General features: G+C 30.9%; 2 protein-coding genes across 3 annotated transcripts; both read left to right on the forward strand.

Moving 5' to 3' along the window:
* The first annotated feature begins 4,848 nt into the window (after positions 1 to 4,848).
* LOC139843978 (uncharacterized) lies at positions 4,849 to 9,761 on the forward strand. The gene is made up of 5 exons (XM_071834167.1): positions 4,849 to 5,198; positions 5,401 to 5,594; positions 7,315 to 7,624; positions 7,705 to 7,794; positions 9,323 to 9,761. Exons 1-5 carry the CDS (start codon positions 5,103 to 5,105, stop codon positions 9,356 to 9,358), a joined length of 726 nt encoding a protein of 241 aa, XP_071690268.1. The 5' UTR covers positions 4,849 to 5,102; the 3' UTR covers positions 9,359 to 9,761.
* A 7,980-nt stretch (positions 9,762 to 17,741) lies between these two features.
* On the forward strand, positions 17,742 to 19,562 carry LOC139843979 (E3 ubiquitin-protein ligase SIRP1-like). 2 transcript variants are annotated; one of them, XM_071834168.1, is made up of 2 exons: positions 17,742 to 17,841; positions 18,282 to 19,562. In XM_071834168.1, exon 2 carries the CDS (start codon positions 18,290 to 18,292, stop codon positions 19,415 to 19,417), a length of 1,128 nt encoding a protein of 375 aa, XP_071690269.1. In that variant the 5' UTR covers positions 17,742 to 17,841; positions 18,282 to 18,289; the 3' UTR covers positions 19,418 to 19,562. The 2 variants fall into 2 exon arrangements, with proteins under 2 accessions (XP_071690269.1, XP_071690270.1); XM_071834169.1 differs by lacking the exon at positions 17,742 to 17,841 and adding an exon at positions 17,868 to 17,891.
* Positions 19,563 to 19,763: the final 201 nt, after the last annotated feature.

Genomic DNA, 19,763 nt, shown 5'->3' on the forward strand with positions numbered 1-19,763 from the left:
CCATCTGTAGCGACCCGACCAAATCGTCATTGACGGCGCCGTCTACTTAGGTCCCGTTACGTGGTCATAAGTCTTTAAAACAACGTTTGACCAAAAGATATGTCGCATTCATTTCAAATGTAAAGGTTGTTCAAGTTTACAAGAATAGTTCCACCACGAGTTACGATACATAGTTTTAAGTACAAATGAAACTTATGCGACACAATTTAAAGTATCCAAAAGACGCTCCATGTATGCATATATACTCGACATCCAATGCAAGTATCAAAATAATGAGCGGAAGCATGTATCACATATCGTGCAAGACCTGAGAAAAACATAGAAATCTGTCAACGAAAACGTTGGTGAAATCATAGGTTTAGTAAGTAAATTGTATTGAACCACAAGGTTCTTTAAGAATTGCTCAACCAAAATCATTCACATTCCAAAATAGTATTTGTATCACGAGCACCCAATTATCAAGGCTTAACCGAATCTTCCCTCTGAATTTTGAATTTAGTGTTAGAACTTACACTATACATTGTTGAAATTATATTTCATTCACTAACGGTAGCGAACCGTCTGAATGAGGGTTTGTTAAACCCGTATGGCCACACAACATAATTACACGCTTACACTTACACCCTGCAAGTGGAACTAATGATAATTGGATTGAGGACTTTTGTTCAAACTCGTATGCATCTTTGTATTCGTATTTGTTCACAATGTAAAAGCATGAAAAGTAAATAAGTATGAAATGTATGTGTTTCTCAGCCCACGATGTAAAGAATAAAAGTGATTGAAAAAGTGGGACTATGATCTCACCTTGAGTGCAAGAGTTAATAAAGTACTCCAACAAGTAAACGCGTGCAAAGACAAAGCTAGTCTTGACCTAAACATATAGGTTATATCAATAACGGTAAACACAAACGGTCAAAGATGTTCAATTAGTCCTATGGCTCGTTACGACTCGATTATAAAGCATGTAAATCAAATTGTCAAGTTTCATGCAAGATACAAGTAAAAAATCATGTTAGAAAGATTGCATAATCATTTGGTTAAGTTTGACAAAAAGTCAAACTTGGGTCGGGTCAAAGTCAACGAAAAAGTCAACATGTTCGGGTCGGGTCTCGAACTATTTTTCTGAGGTTTTTATTCATATATAAGCATGTTAGAACAAGTTGCATGTGAATTGGAGGTCTAGAACATGGCAAACATTTTTCATAATTTGGACCACGGTAACAGAATCTGGGCACGGCTTATGCCGCGCCGCGGCACCCACCTGTCGCGCCGCGACATTGCACGGGTGCTGGTGCCTGGCCAGTCCCAAATGTTCAAGTCTCAATCCAAAACCTTTTTGTGCATAAAACACAAACCGCTAACACTTAGGACTCGCACCTTATATCGTTGGAAAGCTCTTTTGACGTAGAATGCAACTAAACACAATTCATCAATCAAAAACATCATTTACAATAACCGAAAACTCGTCAATTGATCAAGAAAGGTTTATTTTCAAAGTTTCAAGTTCGTAAAACGTATTTTATGATTCGGGAATCCAATTTACACATACGATATGCCGTTTCGAGGGTAATTAAGCATACATTACAACTAATCACTAACAATTAACATTCCATGGCATTCAAGCATCAAAAGTTCATGTCAAGAACTATCAAACCCTAGTCAAACATCACAAAATCAATATTCATGTTTTTGAAGTTTTCTTAATCAACCTACGCATCAAAACGAAGCTAGTGACTAGTAACACAATTAAAACATGCACTTTAACAATCTAACAACATTAACTCATCCAAAATCAAGGATTAAGCACACCCATTTCAAGTTCATGCTAGTTACTCCAAAAACAACAAATCGAGCAAACCAAACATATATTCATGTTAGACTCGAGCCATAGACACTAACTAACACCATTTCAAATCAAAAACACGAATTTAGAGAAATCTAGAGTTTTAGAAATGTTACCCAAACGAGATGAAGTTGGTATCAAATTGTAGAGGATGAAGAGAGGATTCCAAATATGTAATCGGATTTGTTGTGAGCTTCCAAGATTGAATTTAGATGATGAATGAATGGAATGGGTTTGTGTGTGTGTTCTTGAGATGGAGAGAAAAGGGATGAGGGAGATGATGGAATGGATGAAATGGGTTGACTAGTTGACCTAGTCAACTAGTTTGCCCATTTGGCAACTCCGGTCCCTCGAGTTTCAAAGCGGGTGCGGGATTTAACCGATCGAATATTTTTAAAACGCAAGTTAACGAGAGATGTTATAATTAAATGACGGAATTATTATGAACGTTAGTCAACGGAAACTACGAATTTAAATAACGAAAGGTATTATTTAAAAGAAAAAGACGGTGTTAAAAATAAATTTAACGGAAAAACGCGGGATGTTACAGTAGAGATGGATATAGATAAGTGTGTAAAACATTCGCAGAAAACTGGAGAATTTATAGTACATTTGCTGAAACTGAACCCCATGCGATCGCATGGGTTTTATGCCTATTTCTCATGCGATCGCATGGCCCCAAAATCCAGCTCACAATTTTTTAACTTTTAGCTTGTCGACATATTTTTATATAATATATTTAATTTAAATAATTAATTATATATTATATTAAATTCACGTGCATAGTTGACATGTAATTTTTGTTCCGATAAGTCGTACGTCAACACTCGACTCATGTTCCGGTTCCGGTTTCTCGAACGCATTTTCGTACGCTTAGAAAACTTGCATTTTACGTTTCGTGTCACGTACCTTTGTCAAAATATAGCCTTAAATTATCTCTAAACTATACTACTCAAAGTATATATTAAACTTTCGAGTGTTTTGGTCATTTACTTCTATAAATCATTGTCTCGCTATTTGTTAATATATATATATATATATATATATATATATATATATAATAACAATTCGTTTTATGACCAGTTTAATATTATATTTTATATATTTTCAATATTAATATATACGTTTTAAAATACATATCACAAGTTATTCATATATCTAATTCCAACAGTTAATATTCCTTATTATTGTATGTCTCCAAATTACGTTATTTAAACAAACACTTTACCATTTATTTCGAATATCGTTAAAAATGAACGATTTCCCAAATCAACTTGGACCTCACAACAGAGACTCGTAATAATATCATAATCTTTAAGGGACTCAATAAATATCTTTTAATTCAATCGTTTGTCATAATCTTTTAACTCCGTAGTTAAATATATCAATCAGATAATCAAACCAATAAGGTTAATGCACATTATCGTTTTCATAACACTTTGTTATGTTTTCAAGTTATAGTATATATATGTATCTATTTACATATATTTGTTCGCGAATCGTTGAGAACAATCGAAGGGTATTTGAATAGTTCAAGAATTTTAGGATTCAACTTCATAGACTTTGCTTATCGTGTCGAAAACGTTAAAGATTAAGTTTAAATTTGGTCAGAAATTTCCGGGTCATCACAAGCTCGGCTCGTTATTTCTGGTAAAAGCTCGAGCTCGGCTCGACAATAGCTCGTTTTCCTTGAAAAAAAGTTGTAATCTGTTTTAGCTTTGATTAAACTCGGCTCAAAAATCTCGAGCTCGTTAAATTATATGTTTAGGTAAGCTCGGATCAGATGGTTTCCTTTGTTAGGAAGAAACTTAAAATATTATATAGGGGAATGTTTTAATTAAATGAATGGAATCAAGAGCTATTGAGATCTTTGTATCCAAACTTGAACGAAATAACTCATTAACTGGGAAAATGAACCAGCAAAATTGGGAAATGAATACAGGAAGTTGGGAGAAGGTATATACTTTAATGTGAAATTTGGGAAACCAAAATGATGACTCACGCTAATTGGCCTGCACATTGAGTGATAATGTTCAAATTCTCATCATCGTTTTAAGTTATAGGGATTAATTGATATTATTATTATTGTTATTATTATTTTATATATATATATATATATATATATATATATATATATATATATATTCAAACTCGGGCTCGAGCTCGTTTAGGCTCGGCTCCAACCGAGTTTTTAACGAGCCGAGCTCGAGTAGCTCACGAGTAGCTCGGCTCATTTACAGATTTGTCATGGCCAATAATCCCCTTTCTCAGGTTGAAACACTACTGATCTGATCATGTCTTCACGCTCGACGACTTGGTTTGCTGACCTCCCAGTTGGCGCACGACACCAGTTCCAAGGGGGAAAATCTCTATATGCCGTAAGCAATTCATCTTTTTCTATTATGTTCTACTCCGTATCTACGACTTTATTTGCCAGCAAATGCAGTCAAAGATGACACATTTTTGTTCCTTTTAGCCTCTCACTTTTTGATGCTAAAGTGAAAATAGACAGATCTCCTTTCTATGTATAAAAAAGAACACAAAACACAAATATATGCATACAAAATTTATATACAAGTAATAGGTCAAAGTGTTGGTATCATAATGAAAAGCATCAAAATCACCTTTAAAAATTAGCACTATTCTTAGAGAAAGCTTTCTTGTGGTCTAGTATGTACCAACAACAAACTACCCTTCACAAATCAAACAAATATCTTAACATAAAATATCAAGATATTAGTATTTAGCATTAACAATTACGGAGTATTTAATGTTTAAGTGTAAACAATAATCTAAAACTAAATAATTGAAGAAATCAAAAACTAAACTTATTATCCGTAATTCGTAGTGTATACTTAGGGGTTTTAATAGTTATTATCTTATTCTTGAGGGATAACAAACGTAACATTTACAAAACCCAAAAGCATATATAGTATATAGTAAGAAATACAAGTAGCATATTTCAACCCAGTATTGAACGCTTTCCCTTTTATTTCACATCATCATCATTTTTATATTAACAATACGGAGTACATCAATTACTTTTACAATTTTTTATAATTTTATTAAAAAAAAAACACTCTCACGTACACACATACTGAACTTAATCGAATTATATCGTTTTATGAAACGTCGATTTTAGGTTCCGTTTCTTTCAATGTAGCCTAATTTGATTAAAATAAATGTTTTTTTTTTTTTTTCGTAATCCGGTTAGTTAATTAGGCGAATTGAGCTTGAGTTTAGGGCTAGGGTTTGTTTTATGATGCTTTGTCCTGAATTATACACTCAGATTCAAACATGGCTTCGTGATTACGATAAGATTCAATCGTTCGCCGTGATTCTAATTTATATTCAAGTATTGTTTCTCTCTCTCTTCCTCATATGTATCTATATATTTATATCTGTATATGTAATGTATTATATGTGTGCGTATGAATGTATAACTGCTAGGTTAGTGGTATGCATTGTGATTTTAATATTGTATATAAATAATTTTGAAATGTAGAAATTGAATTTATGAATATGACCTAGAATTTTGATGTGTGTTGATTTTGAAGATTGGTTGTGGTTTAATTGGATCATTGGGGGCGTTATATAACGGAGTTTCGCTTATAAACGTTGGGATTGGGCTATTTGCATTGGTTGCAATCGAAAGTAGTAGTCAGAGTCTCGGCCGAACTTATGCTGTCCTTTTGTTTTCTGCGATATTACTTGACATTTTGTGGTTCAGCCTCTTCTTTCATGAAATCTGGTTAGTTTTCTCTCATATTATTGACCCTGTAATTTATTTCAGATGATATTTGTAATAGTTGTGTGTTTGCTATTGGCGATGAAGGTATCAATATGTTTTCATCAGTAATGGAATTGGTTCACATGATTACTGACATCCTTATGAATATCCCTTCTTTCTGTAATTTCTAGTTTGTGCCATAACATGTTTAGTGGCTTAGTGCATCTTCACCTATAAACACCTAAAAATTGCAATTTTATTGTGTTTTTAGTGGCGTTTAATTTTCCCGAATTACTGTAGTGTGTAGGTGTGGGTATGGTAGCAAAGTGGTGTGAGAATGGGAATCAATTTCTAATGTATTTTTTTTAACATTTGAGGATATAATTTCTAGTTCTGAAAAACATACCCTCAAAAGAAACATCTTCAAACAGTTTTTTCCTTGCTTCTTCATACCTAGACCCTCAATTTTAATACCCCTTAGGGCCGGCATAACCAAATTTTTTACACATATATCCATTGAGAATCAAAATACTACATGCTATTTCATTTAAGCAGAAAATCAAGTACGTGATTTTATATATAAAATATAGGTAGTCTTCTCTTTTAAAGAGATAACTACCAGATACAACTGCTTTTTAGTTATTAATTGAATGATTTGTTGCCTGTATATGGAATTTGTTAAAGTCCATAATATGCGTTCAATATCAGCAATCTGTCCAATGCACTTAAGTTTAAAGTCTTCCCTATATGTGAGTGCCACTCAAAATTAAGTTGAGCTTGTTACTTATTAACTTGTTTAACAAATACCACTTTAAAAGTAGGGTGTCTATTTCTCCACAAAATCATTAACCTTTATTCAAATTCGTACGTGATAATATGAGAAGAAGGCAACTACTCCTGCTGTAAATTCCTCATGGGGTGACTTTGGGTTGTCGTTGTGGTTGTTTGTTTTTGAAAACGTACTATTGTTGTTGCAAAATGCAACAAAAGGGAACACTACACTTTGCTAGAATAACCTAACTTGGATCAACTGTAGAAATGTAAATTCAAATAAAGCCATCATGTGTGTTTGTCATTCCAAAAATAATAATAATAAAGCCATCATGCTTGACAATTCTTGTCCATATCATTCTTGTAAAGTGTAATCGTTTTCCACTTTGCTTCAATAATGATTTGTTTCCATGGAAAAGTCAAGTACAATTCAACTACCTGATATAAACATTTTTGAATTCTAAGAACACCTCTTAATGTTTTGTTTTAATTTCACAAATAAATAACTCCCAGAAATAATATGTTCCAGATATTCATATCTTTTCACAAATATTCACAAATAAACAACAACAATACCCAATCCCACGAGTGTAGGGTATGGGGGAGGTGGAGTGTAGACAATCATTCCTCGAACCCTAGATTAGAGGGGAGTAGTGACTTCCCTCTAATCTAGGGTTCGAGGAATGATTGTCTACACTCCACCTCCCCCATACCCTACACTCGTGGGATTGGGTATTGTTGTTGTTGTATATTCATATCTTTTTTTTTTTTTTTTTTTTTTGGTTTGATTTTAAGTTGGAACATGGGGTATGATCTAGATGGTATACTAGATTAACCACGATCAGTATTTAGGACATGATAATGGACATTCTCCTGCGCATTTGCTTAAACATATCTTTATTTTAATATGAACGGTGCCATCCTTCTTTGTTTGTATCACATATTTTAAAAATACAATATGAATGTGCAGGTACATTTCTTCTGAAATGTATGGAGAATTTGCCATCCTTTCAGTGAGATTGACTTTGTTAATGCAAATTATTGGGTTCACAGTAAGATCATCATCCTCACTATTATGGATTCAGATGTATAGATTGGGGCCATCACTTGTAGATAGTATAGTTCCTCGAGATGGAGACTTGGATTCGAGGAACAGTTTTATGAGTCCAGCCACTCCTCCTGTAATTAGACATACTACTGCTCCAGTCGATACCCTCTACGATCCGGGTTTCTACTCGTCTCTTTTTTCAGATAATCAAGATGAGGAATCTTTACATTCGGTAGGTTAAAAATACTGTTCACTAATTTTCTGATATTATGGATTATGGATGTTGCATGTTAATTTGTTTTCTGTTTGTAGGGAGGTCAATACCATCGCATTGGTATGGATGGGTCTGTGTCTGATTCTCTGTTGAAGCCAACTTTAAGCAAATCTCTTCGGGCCACTCACGTAAGGCCTCCCTTCCTTTTTAGTTCTATGATTATGTTAATTCTAATTCTAATGTTGCTATTATAGTTGATGATTTTGACCCATTTACTTTTGAATGTGTTGAATTGTATTATGTTTAATTACTAGTTTGTTTATTGGTTAAGAGGGGATAAACAAATTAGTGGGTGAAATGGTTGAAGGGGTCGAAAGTTCCAAACTTACTATACCAAAAGACATATCCCCCTCCACTACTTACAACTCAAAGTTTTCTATATTATAAGCAATAGCAGAGAGTTGTGTCTTATTTTCAAATAAATTTGATGTACAATATTAAATAGGAGCAACAATGCAACCATCCATCCATCCAGATTACTAAATACATGCTTTTATACACATTTGTTAGTTATGAAGACGAGAAAATGAACCACCAAGCTTCCATAGGGAGACATTCCTTATAACAAACTTTTTGAACATGAGGAATTAGAACTTTAGACTACTGTTTTTTTTTTTTATATATATATATATATTTGAGACTGAAAATCATTGTACTCCTACACTCGTGTATGAATTCAAGCTGACAGCTGTTCTCTTCTGGTTTGAAAGTATATAAATATTGATGGGTGGTTTTAGGATCTAGGAACCATGTGGTTTTACATGACCCTATTAAACACAATTCTGCATCATACATTGCCCTCCATAAAAGGCTGCTTTTTATACACATTTTAATAGAAGTGTTCTCAATGTTGGTCAAATGTGCAGATATTTCTCAATAATAAGTAATACTCTTTCCGTCCTAATTTAAATGTCTAGTATCAAAATGCACACAACAACAACAACAAAACCCAATATCACATGAGTGGTGTATGTGGGGCATCAAAATGCACACAGTTTAAGAAAAATATAATTATTACATTGTCAGAGTTTAAGAAAACCAAATTATTACATTGTCAGCCATTTAGATTTCTTCTTTTTCAACTTAAATCATTTTTATTGGCTAAAAGTGAAAGTGGACACAAATTCTGGGACATACATTCAAAAATAGAAATGTGGACAGAGGGAGTAACAAATTGGTGAAATGCTTGTGTGGCCAACATAATCAATACTAATGTTTTACACGATCAACATGGTGATTAGAATTAATAATCTAGCCGATAGATATTTATAGTTTTTTTGGTATTAAGAGGTGGTTAAGCTAATGCTTTAATCTGGAGCCCAGTGGTTGGGGCCATGAGTTTCTTGCAAGAGGACTCAGGTTCGAATCCTTCTATGATTAGTATTTTGTCGTGGCTAGGGAAGGGTTGGAAACAACCAGGGAGTAATGCTGTTGGGTTACGTACATCAGAGTACGGGGTCGGATTACTTGCACTCCCGGGTAGCCCGAACAGGGAAAACCTTCGACCTTTATATTTAATTTGGAGCCAAAATTGCAAAATATATAGACAATACACAACCTTCATTTAATGAAGTAAAATCCATTATATCGTTATTGCTCTCGATCTTATTAAAAGTTTCCAATAACATCTATCTTCTTAAAAAATTTTGTACGCAGGAACATAGTGCATTAAGCAGGCTCGGCAGCCTTTGAAGTAGAATATTTCGTCAAATACTCGTACCTATATGGCATCATCAGCTTTCTCAACATATTCTTTTACCTATTGGAGGTTCATTCTTATGTTTAAATTTACATTAATTTTTGCATTAACAAGTTCTGTACAGCTGCAAGTTATTATATCAGTTCTAAAGGGCCAGAAGGCAGAATCGCCGTTCACTTCTGCATCTTTGATTCCAATTGCTGCATGCTTCAGTTATACTTTGGGTCAGTTATGTATGCATGTTACGACACAATCGTTTTGCGACGCTAGTGATATACTTGAATCTTGATGCATCTTGAATAACACATCAAGGATGGATAGTATTCTTGTCCCTTAGATGGTAATATATTGCTACAATGGCAAGTGGTGACTGGTGAAATGGGCAACCATTTTTCTTTTGGATACTGTCTTTGAAAAATCAATATTAAACTAGTGAAATGACCCGTGGAATCACGAGTTTAGTTAAATAAAACAGTTTAATAATATGTTTTAGGAATTAAGTGAATGTAAATACTAAAGTCGTTTAGTTTAATGACCCGTACGAAATTAAGATAAGTAAAAACTATACAAAAATTTTTATGATGAAAAACATTTATCCAAATTCAAAAATATCATGAACTAATAAACGGTATGAGCCCTAAACTCATAACCAAGAATTAAAGATAATCTAATTGATAAACTAAAATCAAAAGATTGATTCACCTAAAAAGACTTGTGATGAAGTTTAAAGTAGATGAAAAGAACCATTAAAAGATGGTGTAGAAGATGAATGAAATTATTTTTTGAAGAGATAAATTTGAATTCTTTGTAAAAGAGAGTAAATAAAGGCGTGCAATTCGTTTGAGTTTTATAGGGTTGTAATTTGATTTGGGAAAAAGGATATATTTTAAGGATGACGATTTGTATCCGTATATACTTTTTAATTTAGTGAATATATTGCGAAGCACTGGAGTAATTTTATTTAACATATAAAAAAAACAAATACTCCGTTGATAACAAAAGGAATAAAGGCCGCATCTTTTGTTAATTTATATCTTAATCATAATTAATTATAAAGATTAAATTTTAATTGTAAATTAAATTGATTTATAATGTCATCTAAGTGGTTAGATTTTTTTTTCTATTTTCTTTTTGATTTTTTTCAATGAAGGAAAATGACTATTTATGATGTCATTATTATAGTATTTTAATATTAACTATAGACTATAGATAGATACATTATGGTTTTGTCATTACGTGTTGACCATGTTAAGATGAAAAAATTAAAACGAAAATAAATTAAATAGTGAAATGGAGGTGCTGTGCGTAGAATGTGGTAAAATAGGACCGAAGCTTCATAGTATAATACTAGTGAAATGACCCGTGCAATCACGGGTTTATTTAAATAAAACAGTTTAACGATATGTTTTATGTATTAAGTGAACGTAAATGCTAAAGTCATTTAGTTTAATGACCCGTGGAACCAAATATTCCGACTAAGAAACTTGTCATTGTTTTTATAAACATATTGACGAAACGTGATTTATAGTATCCGAAGCCTATCAATTAAACAATAAAAAAAATCCAGTCAGCTAAAGATATATAAAGATAACTAATAGTGATCACATTATGTATTCTCACCTTATAATAGCTTTATACCGTTGAGGATTAGATGATTAGCATGTATTGATTACGCTAGTCAATATCATAGTACATAGCTCGGAGAAGAAGAAAAAAAAAGCAAGCATGAATAATTGTCGCTAAAAAAATTAGGGCATAAAGACATATCACATTAAGGTTGAATAAATGAGAAAATATGATGAGTTTATATGTATAAAGTGGGCTCATATGCAGTGGCGACTCCAAGATGGAAACTCAATGGGGTCCCAAAAAATTTTCAAATAAAATTATATTTGAAGAGTATTTTAGTGGTTATTTATCTCTAAAAAACCTTAAATTTTTAAAAAATATGGGGTCCTATACTTAAATTTAGTGGGATCCTGTACAATTTGAAGACTACGTAGTATAAAAATTTTCTATAGTAGTGGGGTCCTTTGACCCCACACCCATTAACATAGAATCGCCTCTGCTCATATGATATAATCATATTTAAGTGGGTAAATATGTTATTATTAAAGTTAAGAAGGGTATATATGATAAAAATCTTAAATAAATAATAAAATATTTAATTAATGTTAATGACATCATCAAGATTGCTTAGATTTTTTTCTTTTTATTTTTGATTTTTTGTTAACAAATGAAATAGCCTAATAATGACATCATCATTATAGAATTTTAATAGAAACTATAGATAGATTTTAATTTTTTAAACGGTCAACTTTTTTAAATGAAAAGATGACAAATATCTTAGATATATAACTATTTATTAAGACAACTTTGTCACACTAAGGTCCTCTTTTTAATTATAAATTTGTGTTTGCCTCTAAATAGCAAGGCTCTTGGTAACTAACTAGCAAAGCATGCTCGTGTGTTGATAGGAAGAATTTTCACATATAAACACATAGTTTCGCTCTATATATTAAACATTGTTTCGATAGTTTATAAATAAATAAGTATATCGATAAAAAGGGTCAAATTAAGAGAATAAATAAAATGACAACTATTTATAACCAAACATACACACTATTAGTATAGTCAAGGTTGAAAAAGACACGAAACGGGGTCAAGACTGTCGGATTTTAAAATGTCGAGACGTTCGAGACGGACGTTGAGTGGCATTGACATATATATATATATATATATATATATATATATATATATATATATATATATATATATATATATATATATATATATATGGGAGGGATCCACTAAGAACTCTTACTGTGAGAACTCTGAGAACTGGCGGACGAACAAAAACATATAAATTCGAACAAAAATTATGGTGGGCGAACAAAAAAAATTGGGTCGAACAAAATTTAAGATGCATTTAATCACATGTTCTACCTTTTGTGTTTGGTTCTACAAAATTGTAGAACGAAAACTCATTCGAATTGGGGCAATTTTGTTCGCCCGCCTGAATTTTTGTTCGGTTCTACAATCTTTTGGTTCGGTTCTATAAAATTGTAGAACGAAAATTGGTTCAAATTACTCCTTGTTTGTTCGAATTACTCCTGTTATGTTGAAAATCAACTTTTTTTTTTTTTTTTTGATTTAGCCCGATTTAGAGTTTAGGGTTTAGGGTTTTCAGGTTTACTCCGTAAACCCTAAACCCTAAACTCTAAACCGTTCGCGTAAAAAACTCATTCTAAACTCTAAATCTAAACCCTAAACCCTAAAATTTAAACCCTAAACTCTAAAATATAAACCCTATATAACGACCCTCATTTTTCCATCTATATAATGCCCGAACAAAAGATTTAAGTATAATGAATAAACTCTAAGTATTAATAAAAGGTCGTTATATACATACGAAATTAACGAACGTTAAACGAATAATAAATTTTATTCCACAACGTACGCGTAAGAATTTTTATATAAAAAAAAAAGTATGTCATAACATGATTACATATAAAATACTTATATTACTTTTGTTATTTAGTTAATATATTATACAATTAACTATATAATAAATACAAGTATATATAAATGTAGTAACATATATAAAACTAATAAAATTATAAAGTAATAATTTAATTAAATAAAAACCACATTTAGTATTTATAATTTTATAAATACCGAATATATATTTATATTTATCAAAATTCGTATTTAATAATTAAATAAAAATAGAAATTAAGTTAGTTAACATTTTTAGAACTATGAAATATATATATTCTGTTTTTATAAAAAAAAATATATATATATAAACACCCCATCATGGGCTTCGGCCGATGGTATAAAAAAAGTATTTTTTATATATAAACTAGATCTAGATCCACTTTTATTTATTTTATTCCTACTTTTAATTTTACTTTTATTTATTTATATTTTGAAATGATGGCATGACTGGCCATAAATACTTTTAATTTTTTTTACAAGACACTAGTTATTTTTTATATAAACTTTTGTATTTTTTATTTTCTCTTTACCAAAAATTGTAACTATAAATACCATAGCCTAGTTCACAAATTTGTACACCAAAAACTTGAAGAATTCTCTCTCAAATCTCTGGAATTTTTTTTGTAAGTTCTCTATATTTTTTTTATAGTTTTATTTCAGTTTTTATTATGTTTTTATGTTAGCCGATTGTTAAATACAAATTAAATTCAAGTTAATTATAAATAAATAAAATAAATACATAATAATTAGTATAAAGTATCATAATGGTTATAAAAATTATTTTTATGATTTATATATTCGGAAACTATATTAATTTATATTTAAAAACGAATTATTAAATTATCGGTAAATACATGTAAATGCATAATAAATATTAAACGAATTTATATAACTGATCTAATAATTTTCGAGTGTCACACATGATGTAAAAACATTTATGAATCTGAATGTTTGGTTTATTTATCATTTTATATATTTATTTTCTATTTATCATTGTTTCGGTAATTATATGTAAATACATATAAATAGAGATAAAAGGTTTTTAAATAATGAGAACTATATGTACTGAAGGAAAACAGTTTGAAAACAATTAAAAATGATGTAAAAATTATTTTTAGAATTATTAACTATTTATTTATATTTAATTCCGATTATATACATAAAAAAAAAATTTGAAATAAATAGTTAGGTCAGTAATATAAGTATACAAATAATTTTCCTGAGATTGTAATACTTGAACAAACAAGCGAAAATTATAAAAGTTAATTTTCAAAGTCGAATTGTATTTTTTTCTTATTTAATATTAGAAATAATGCAAATTTCGAATTAAATATTTAAATCTGTAACATATATATATATATATATATATATATATATATATATATATATATATATATATATATATATATATATAAATAATTTTCTTGAGTTTAGTACACTTATGGAAGGTCACGAAAAATATAAAATATTTTATTTGAGTTAAATTGATATTTTATACATAATTAACTATGAATTATTGTAAACCGAGAGCAAAATTTGAAATAAATACTTAAACATCATAACAATGAATTATAAAAATTTTCTATGTTTATATTGATCAGTAGATCCTAAGAAAAATATTAGATGTGATTTAAAACATGTTTATCTATTTAATTGTATTTAGCTATTAAAACAATAATAGCAAATAATAATTAATGCATAAAAACTAGTATTAATGTATAGAAATTTTTTATAAAGTTTTAAACATGTTACCTTCTAATAAGAAGTCAATAAAATGTTAGTGAGCATTATTAGACAATTATTAATGCTTATATTGATCTAAAACTTAAATTTAAACTATATATATATATATATATATATATATATATATATATATATATATATGTATCCTTACATGTATAATAAATATAAGATATAAATTAAAATACTAAACCCTAAACCTTTAATACTACCTTTAATTACTACTACACTAATTTAACCTACTTATCTAAAACTACTGTTATTACTTATAAGTATAACTTAAACTTTAAACCTAAAACGTATTGGAAGGGTATATTAGACGGGTATAGATCTTGATCTTTCTCGGAGGAGTGGACGCTCGAAAGTCTAGGCGGAGAGTTTGAATTTCCGATTTAAAGGGTCCTGTGGCTCAGAACCCTATGACCTGAAAAGGCCATTCGAATTGAAAGTGTTAGATTGGAAGTTCGTCTAATATGAAAAGCCTTTCCAAAACGAGAAACCTTCTTTAATAAGAAACTTACTAAACATGGAAACTTAGTAAAGGAAACTACACTTAAACATTCATAAACTTATCTTAACAAAGGGCAAAACATCTAAACTATTCTCAACTTATTCTTAGGTTGACTTTTTCGTGCTTCGATCATCCATACTTTCTCTTTAAGGAATACTTTCACTCACCGAATTACTAAGGTGACTTTCATAGCCCCACTCTTATTGCTATAGCACTTTTTATACTTACTGGGGTGAGACACATGCTGCTTTTATACTTTAAACAATTTAGACACAAGTACGAACTTAACCTGTGCTATGACTAGCTTATGCTACTAAGACCCCACAGTGATATTTTTTTAATTGCTTTCAGGATAAGGCATTCTTAATTATTGGGGGTAGGCCTATCGGGAGTAACGTCCCCGATACATTTGACCGCGATGTCTTTGTATTACTTAATAATGATTTAAACATGGTGATAAGGTACTGTCAACTTATCATCGGGGCAACAAAACAAACGTTTAGTCTAAAATATCACGAATCAGTACTACTTTTGGATCTGCGTGATCTACTTTTATAACAAATCTTGTGGTCTAAAAACAAACGGTCAATCATATTTGATAATCCTATGAATTTCACTCAACCTTTTTGGTTGACACTTTTAGCATGTTTGTCTCAGGTACTGAATGATCAGGACCTCTATATCTACTGCTTATGTGATGACTTACTTGGCTAGGATCAAGACTTATCGCATATTTACTTTTCTGCATTTGAACAATTTATAATTCTTGTAACGACATTATTAATCCTTCCGCTGCGTTCATTCAAATACAATTTGGTTTTATTCATATAGTTATTGTTCTCATTTTATAATATGTTGGTATGTATTATGATATTGAATCATATTTCGCCCAGGCCCTAGCTGGGGGTGTGACACCCTAAAACCCTAAATATAAACCCTAACTTAATTTGATGAAAAATGATGTAGAACAAGTATAGAACAGCAGTTCTACATCATGTTCTACATAAAATGTAGAACAAACAAACAATGCATCTAAAAACCAAAAATAAAAATTGCTCGACTATGCCTATTTTTTGTTCGGTCGCGTTATTTTTTTTGCTCGATACCTAGTTCTCAGAGTTCTCATTCTAAAAATGGTTCTCATTTGATCCCTCTACTATATATATATATATATATATATATATATATATATATATATATATATATATATATATATATATATATATATATATATATATATATATATATATAAAGGCAATTCGTTGACCAGTTTATACATATAATCACTATTATCTTTTATATAATACAAAAAAAAGTAATTAACCGACTTTAACTGAATTTTCGATTTTTGGCCAGCATTGACCCGACCTTCCATGCATTTAATCCGAATTTTAACCGTTGACCGACTTATTTGATGATGGGACGGGTCGAGACGGGCTAGTCACCAAAACATCGCAACGGACGTCGTTTACAACACTGAGTATAGTACACAAATGACAAATATATTAGTATATAAAATTATTCTTTTTGAGATACCCCAAATTATTTCTTATAAATAGTTTACATATATCTCATAGTTAACATTACCATTGAGTATTTGAGTATAAGGGGAAAAAGTAGTTAGTAAACTTTAATTAAAAAAAAAAAAATCAGATCAAACAAACAAAAACAGAAACTTTATTTTAAAAAAAAATAGAAACAAACAAAAACAAAACACATACATGAAACTCAATGTCTTAAAGTTAACACTACATCTTAAAAGTATTTTATTGTTTATGTGGGTAAACACCACATCTTAAACATTACATGTTAAATTTTTATTGTTTATGTGGTAGTGTCGTTTGTATGAGTGTATGCGTTTGCCTTTTAAAAAATAAAAATAAAAAAATACGATTATATTAATGTTATATTTTTTAACTTTTGGTCCGTTAATTTTTTTTTTGTAGTTCAAATATATATTATCAGACATATTTCACTCTAAATTAAATATGAAAATTAGGTTTGAGAAATTTTTCTGGACTTAAACTCAATGCTAGAACCACACATTATCATTCCTCTTAATTATGGTAGTAATAGCATTGTCTTCATTTCTCAGTTGGTGAAGAAATGCGATTTTCATTCTATTTGTAACTATTCGTATATTTAAATTAGATATATATGTAACATAAATATTTCTCGGAAGTCTTAACTTATAAAGTCGTTATAATGTTTTTTAGTTTGTCTCTTTTAACCTCTTGCTGGTTAGTGTTTATTTAAAGAAAAACTCACACACAAAATATTTTTATAAGGACTATAAGTAAAATACTTCAATAATCAATAGCATATTTATGATCACATATGTTAAAAGTATTAAGTAAGTTTATCGTTTAGTAGGAAAAAAAATTCAAAGAACTTTTATTAAATATATAAATGCGCAATTTACATTTTAGCATTTGCATTTGCATTTGCATAAAAATAAAAACAAAAGAAAACGCGGTATATGGTTGTCAGTTTCTTACTTGCTCGGAAACTTCTGGTTCCATATATTCTCAATTTTCAACTCATCGGATCCTCATCCACTTCGCACGCCTACAATCCACAAATCAACCTATACGTACACTATCTCTATACGTATATAAAGAAATAAAGAATAGATAACATCCATCCACACATAAACAACAAAAACCCACACTTTATTCCTTCTAACCCCTCTCAATTTCCACCACAAATTTTCCTTGATTCCAGGTTTGTAATAATACCCTTCTCAAGATTCCTAATTTTGTCTGCTAATACTGGTAATTTTTCATTTTTTTTATTAATTATTATTATGATTTAGAATCAGAATTATTTATTCTATTAGCCAGTGTATAGAGAAAGCATGTTACTTTACTTTTAATTTGAATGATTGACCTATAATCTGTAATAGTAGGGTTTGTAATTATTAGGGTTTTATATATTCAGATCTGCAAGTTTCTTGTTAATTATAAGTAGAATTGTCATATAAAGTTTATGTTTTTATGGTTGAATTAGCAAACCCTAACTTGAGATATGTCTAGATCTGTTAAATTATGCTCAAAGTTTCGAACTTTTTTTTTTTTTTTTTTTGTTGTTGTTGTTGTTGTTGTTGTTGTGATTTTGATATGTGAATTAATTATTGATCTTGAATCTTGATTAATTATTAATAGAGATTGAGATGGAAGAAGATAGAGAGTTAACAAGATACTGGTGTCACCAATGTGAAAGGCCAGTCATTCCGAATTTAGGAATCGAAACGATCAAATGTTCGTCTTGTAATGGCGAATTTGTTGAGGAAATGGATAGTTTAACAAATGATCAGCATCATCATCATCCGGAAACTGGTGCTGACCCGGATCTTGATCTTGACCCGGATCGAGGTGTATCGTTGTGGGCCCCTATATTACTTGGTATGATGAACAACCCTCGTCGTCGTAGAAGATTTACACACATTGAGTTTGAAGAAGATGAAAATGAAGATACTGAACGTCTTGATTCTTTTGACCCGTATCGAAGGTATCAGTTTCAAAACCCACGTGCTAATGGAGACTCTGAATTAGACCGTGAAGTTGAAGATGTTATTAGACAACGAAGAAGAAGGTCGGCTACGATACTGCAGCTTCTCGAAGGTGTTCGACCAGGAATGGTATCCGAATCTCAAAACAATAGAGATAATAATAACGGGTCTGATAATAATAATAATAATAATAGAGAACGTGTTATTTTGATTAATCCTTTTAATCAAACGATTGTTGTTCAAGGTGGTGGTGGTGGAAATGGGTCGCAGACCCGCCCAATAGGGTCGTTAGGTGACTACTTTACGGGTCCTGGGTTGGAGCTCTTGATGCAGCATTTATCCGAGAACGACCCGAATAGATACGGTACTGCTCCAGCTCAAAAAGAGGCAGTGGATGCAATGCCGACTGTAACCATTGATGAAAATTCGGTTCAATGTTCGGTTTGTTTGGAAGATTTCGAGGTTGGGACCGAAGCGAAACAAATGCCGTGTAAACATAGGTTTCATAGTAAATGTATAATGCCGTGGTTAGAGCTTCATAGTTCGTGCCCTGTTTGTAGGTTCGAGTTGCCTTCTGACGAATCGAAACGTAATCAAGAAGTTGAAGTGTCGGGTCATGAATCGGATAACGATGGGAATAATAGGAGGTTTTCGGTTTCTTTACCTTGGCCGTTTAGTAGTTTGTTTTCGTCACCTGAATCCGGGACCCATGTGACGTCCACGTCAGCGTCGGGATCGAATTCGTCGACACGAGCTCATGAGCCTCATGGTGAGGAAGATAATCAGTAAACTGCGTATCGGGCTTACGGTAAGGTCTATACTCGTTTAATGGGCTTTTCTACTTTGTCTCAAATTCGTGTACATTAATAAAAGTGTAATATTGACAGAGATGAATCGCTGTATCACATAAAAAATTTAATTATCTTTTGTTTGATCTGATAGCGTGTTAAAGATCATTGTTATCGTTGTTATGTATAGAGTTTACTCGACTATCACTCGCTCTTGTTAGGGGTGATAGAGCTTTCGGGTTTCATGGGTTGTTTGATGCCCATTTTGTTACCCATTTTTTTATGTGGCTTATCATGTACTACTTATTTGATTCTTTTTTGAATGAGTTGTCCAACGATCCACTTGA

Source organism: Rutidosis leptorrhynchoides, chromosome 4, assembly GCF_046630445.1.
Source record: "Rutidosis leptorrhynchoides isolate AG116_Rl617_1_P2 chromosome 4, CSIRO_AGI_Rlap_v1, whole genome shotgun sequence".
Taxonomy (NCBI): domain Eukaryota; kingdom Viridiplantae; phylum Streptophyta; class Magnoliopsida; order Asterales; family Asteraceae; genus Rutidosis; species Rutidosis leptorrhynchoides.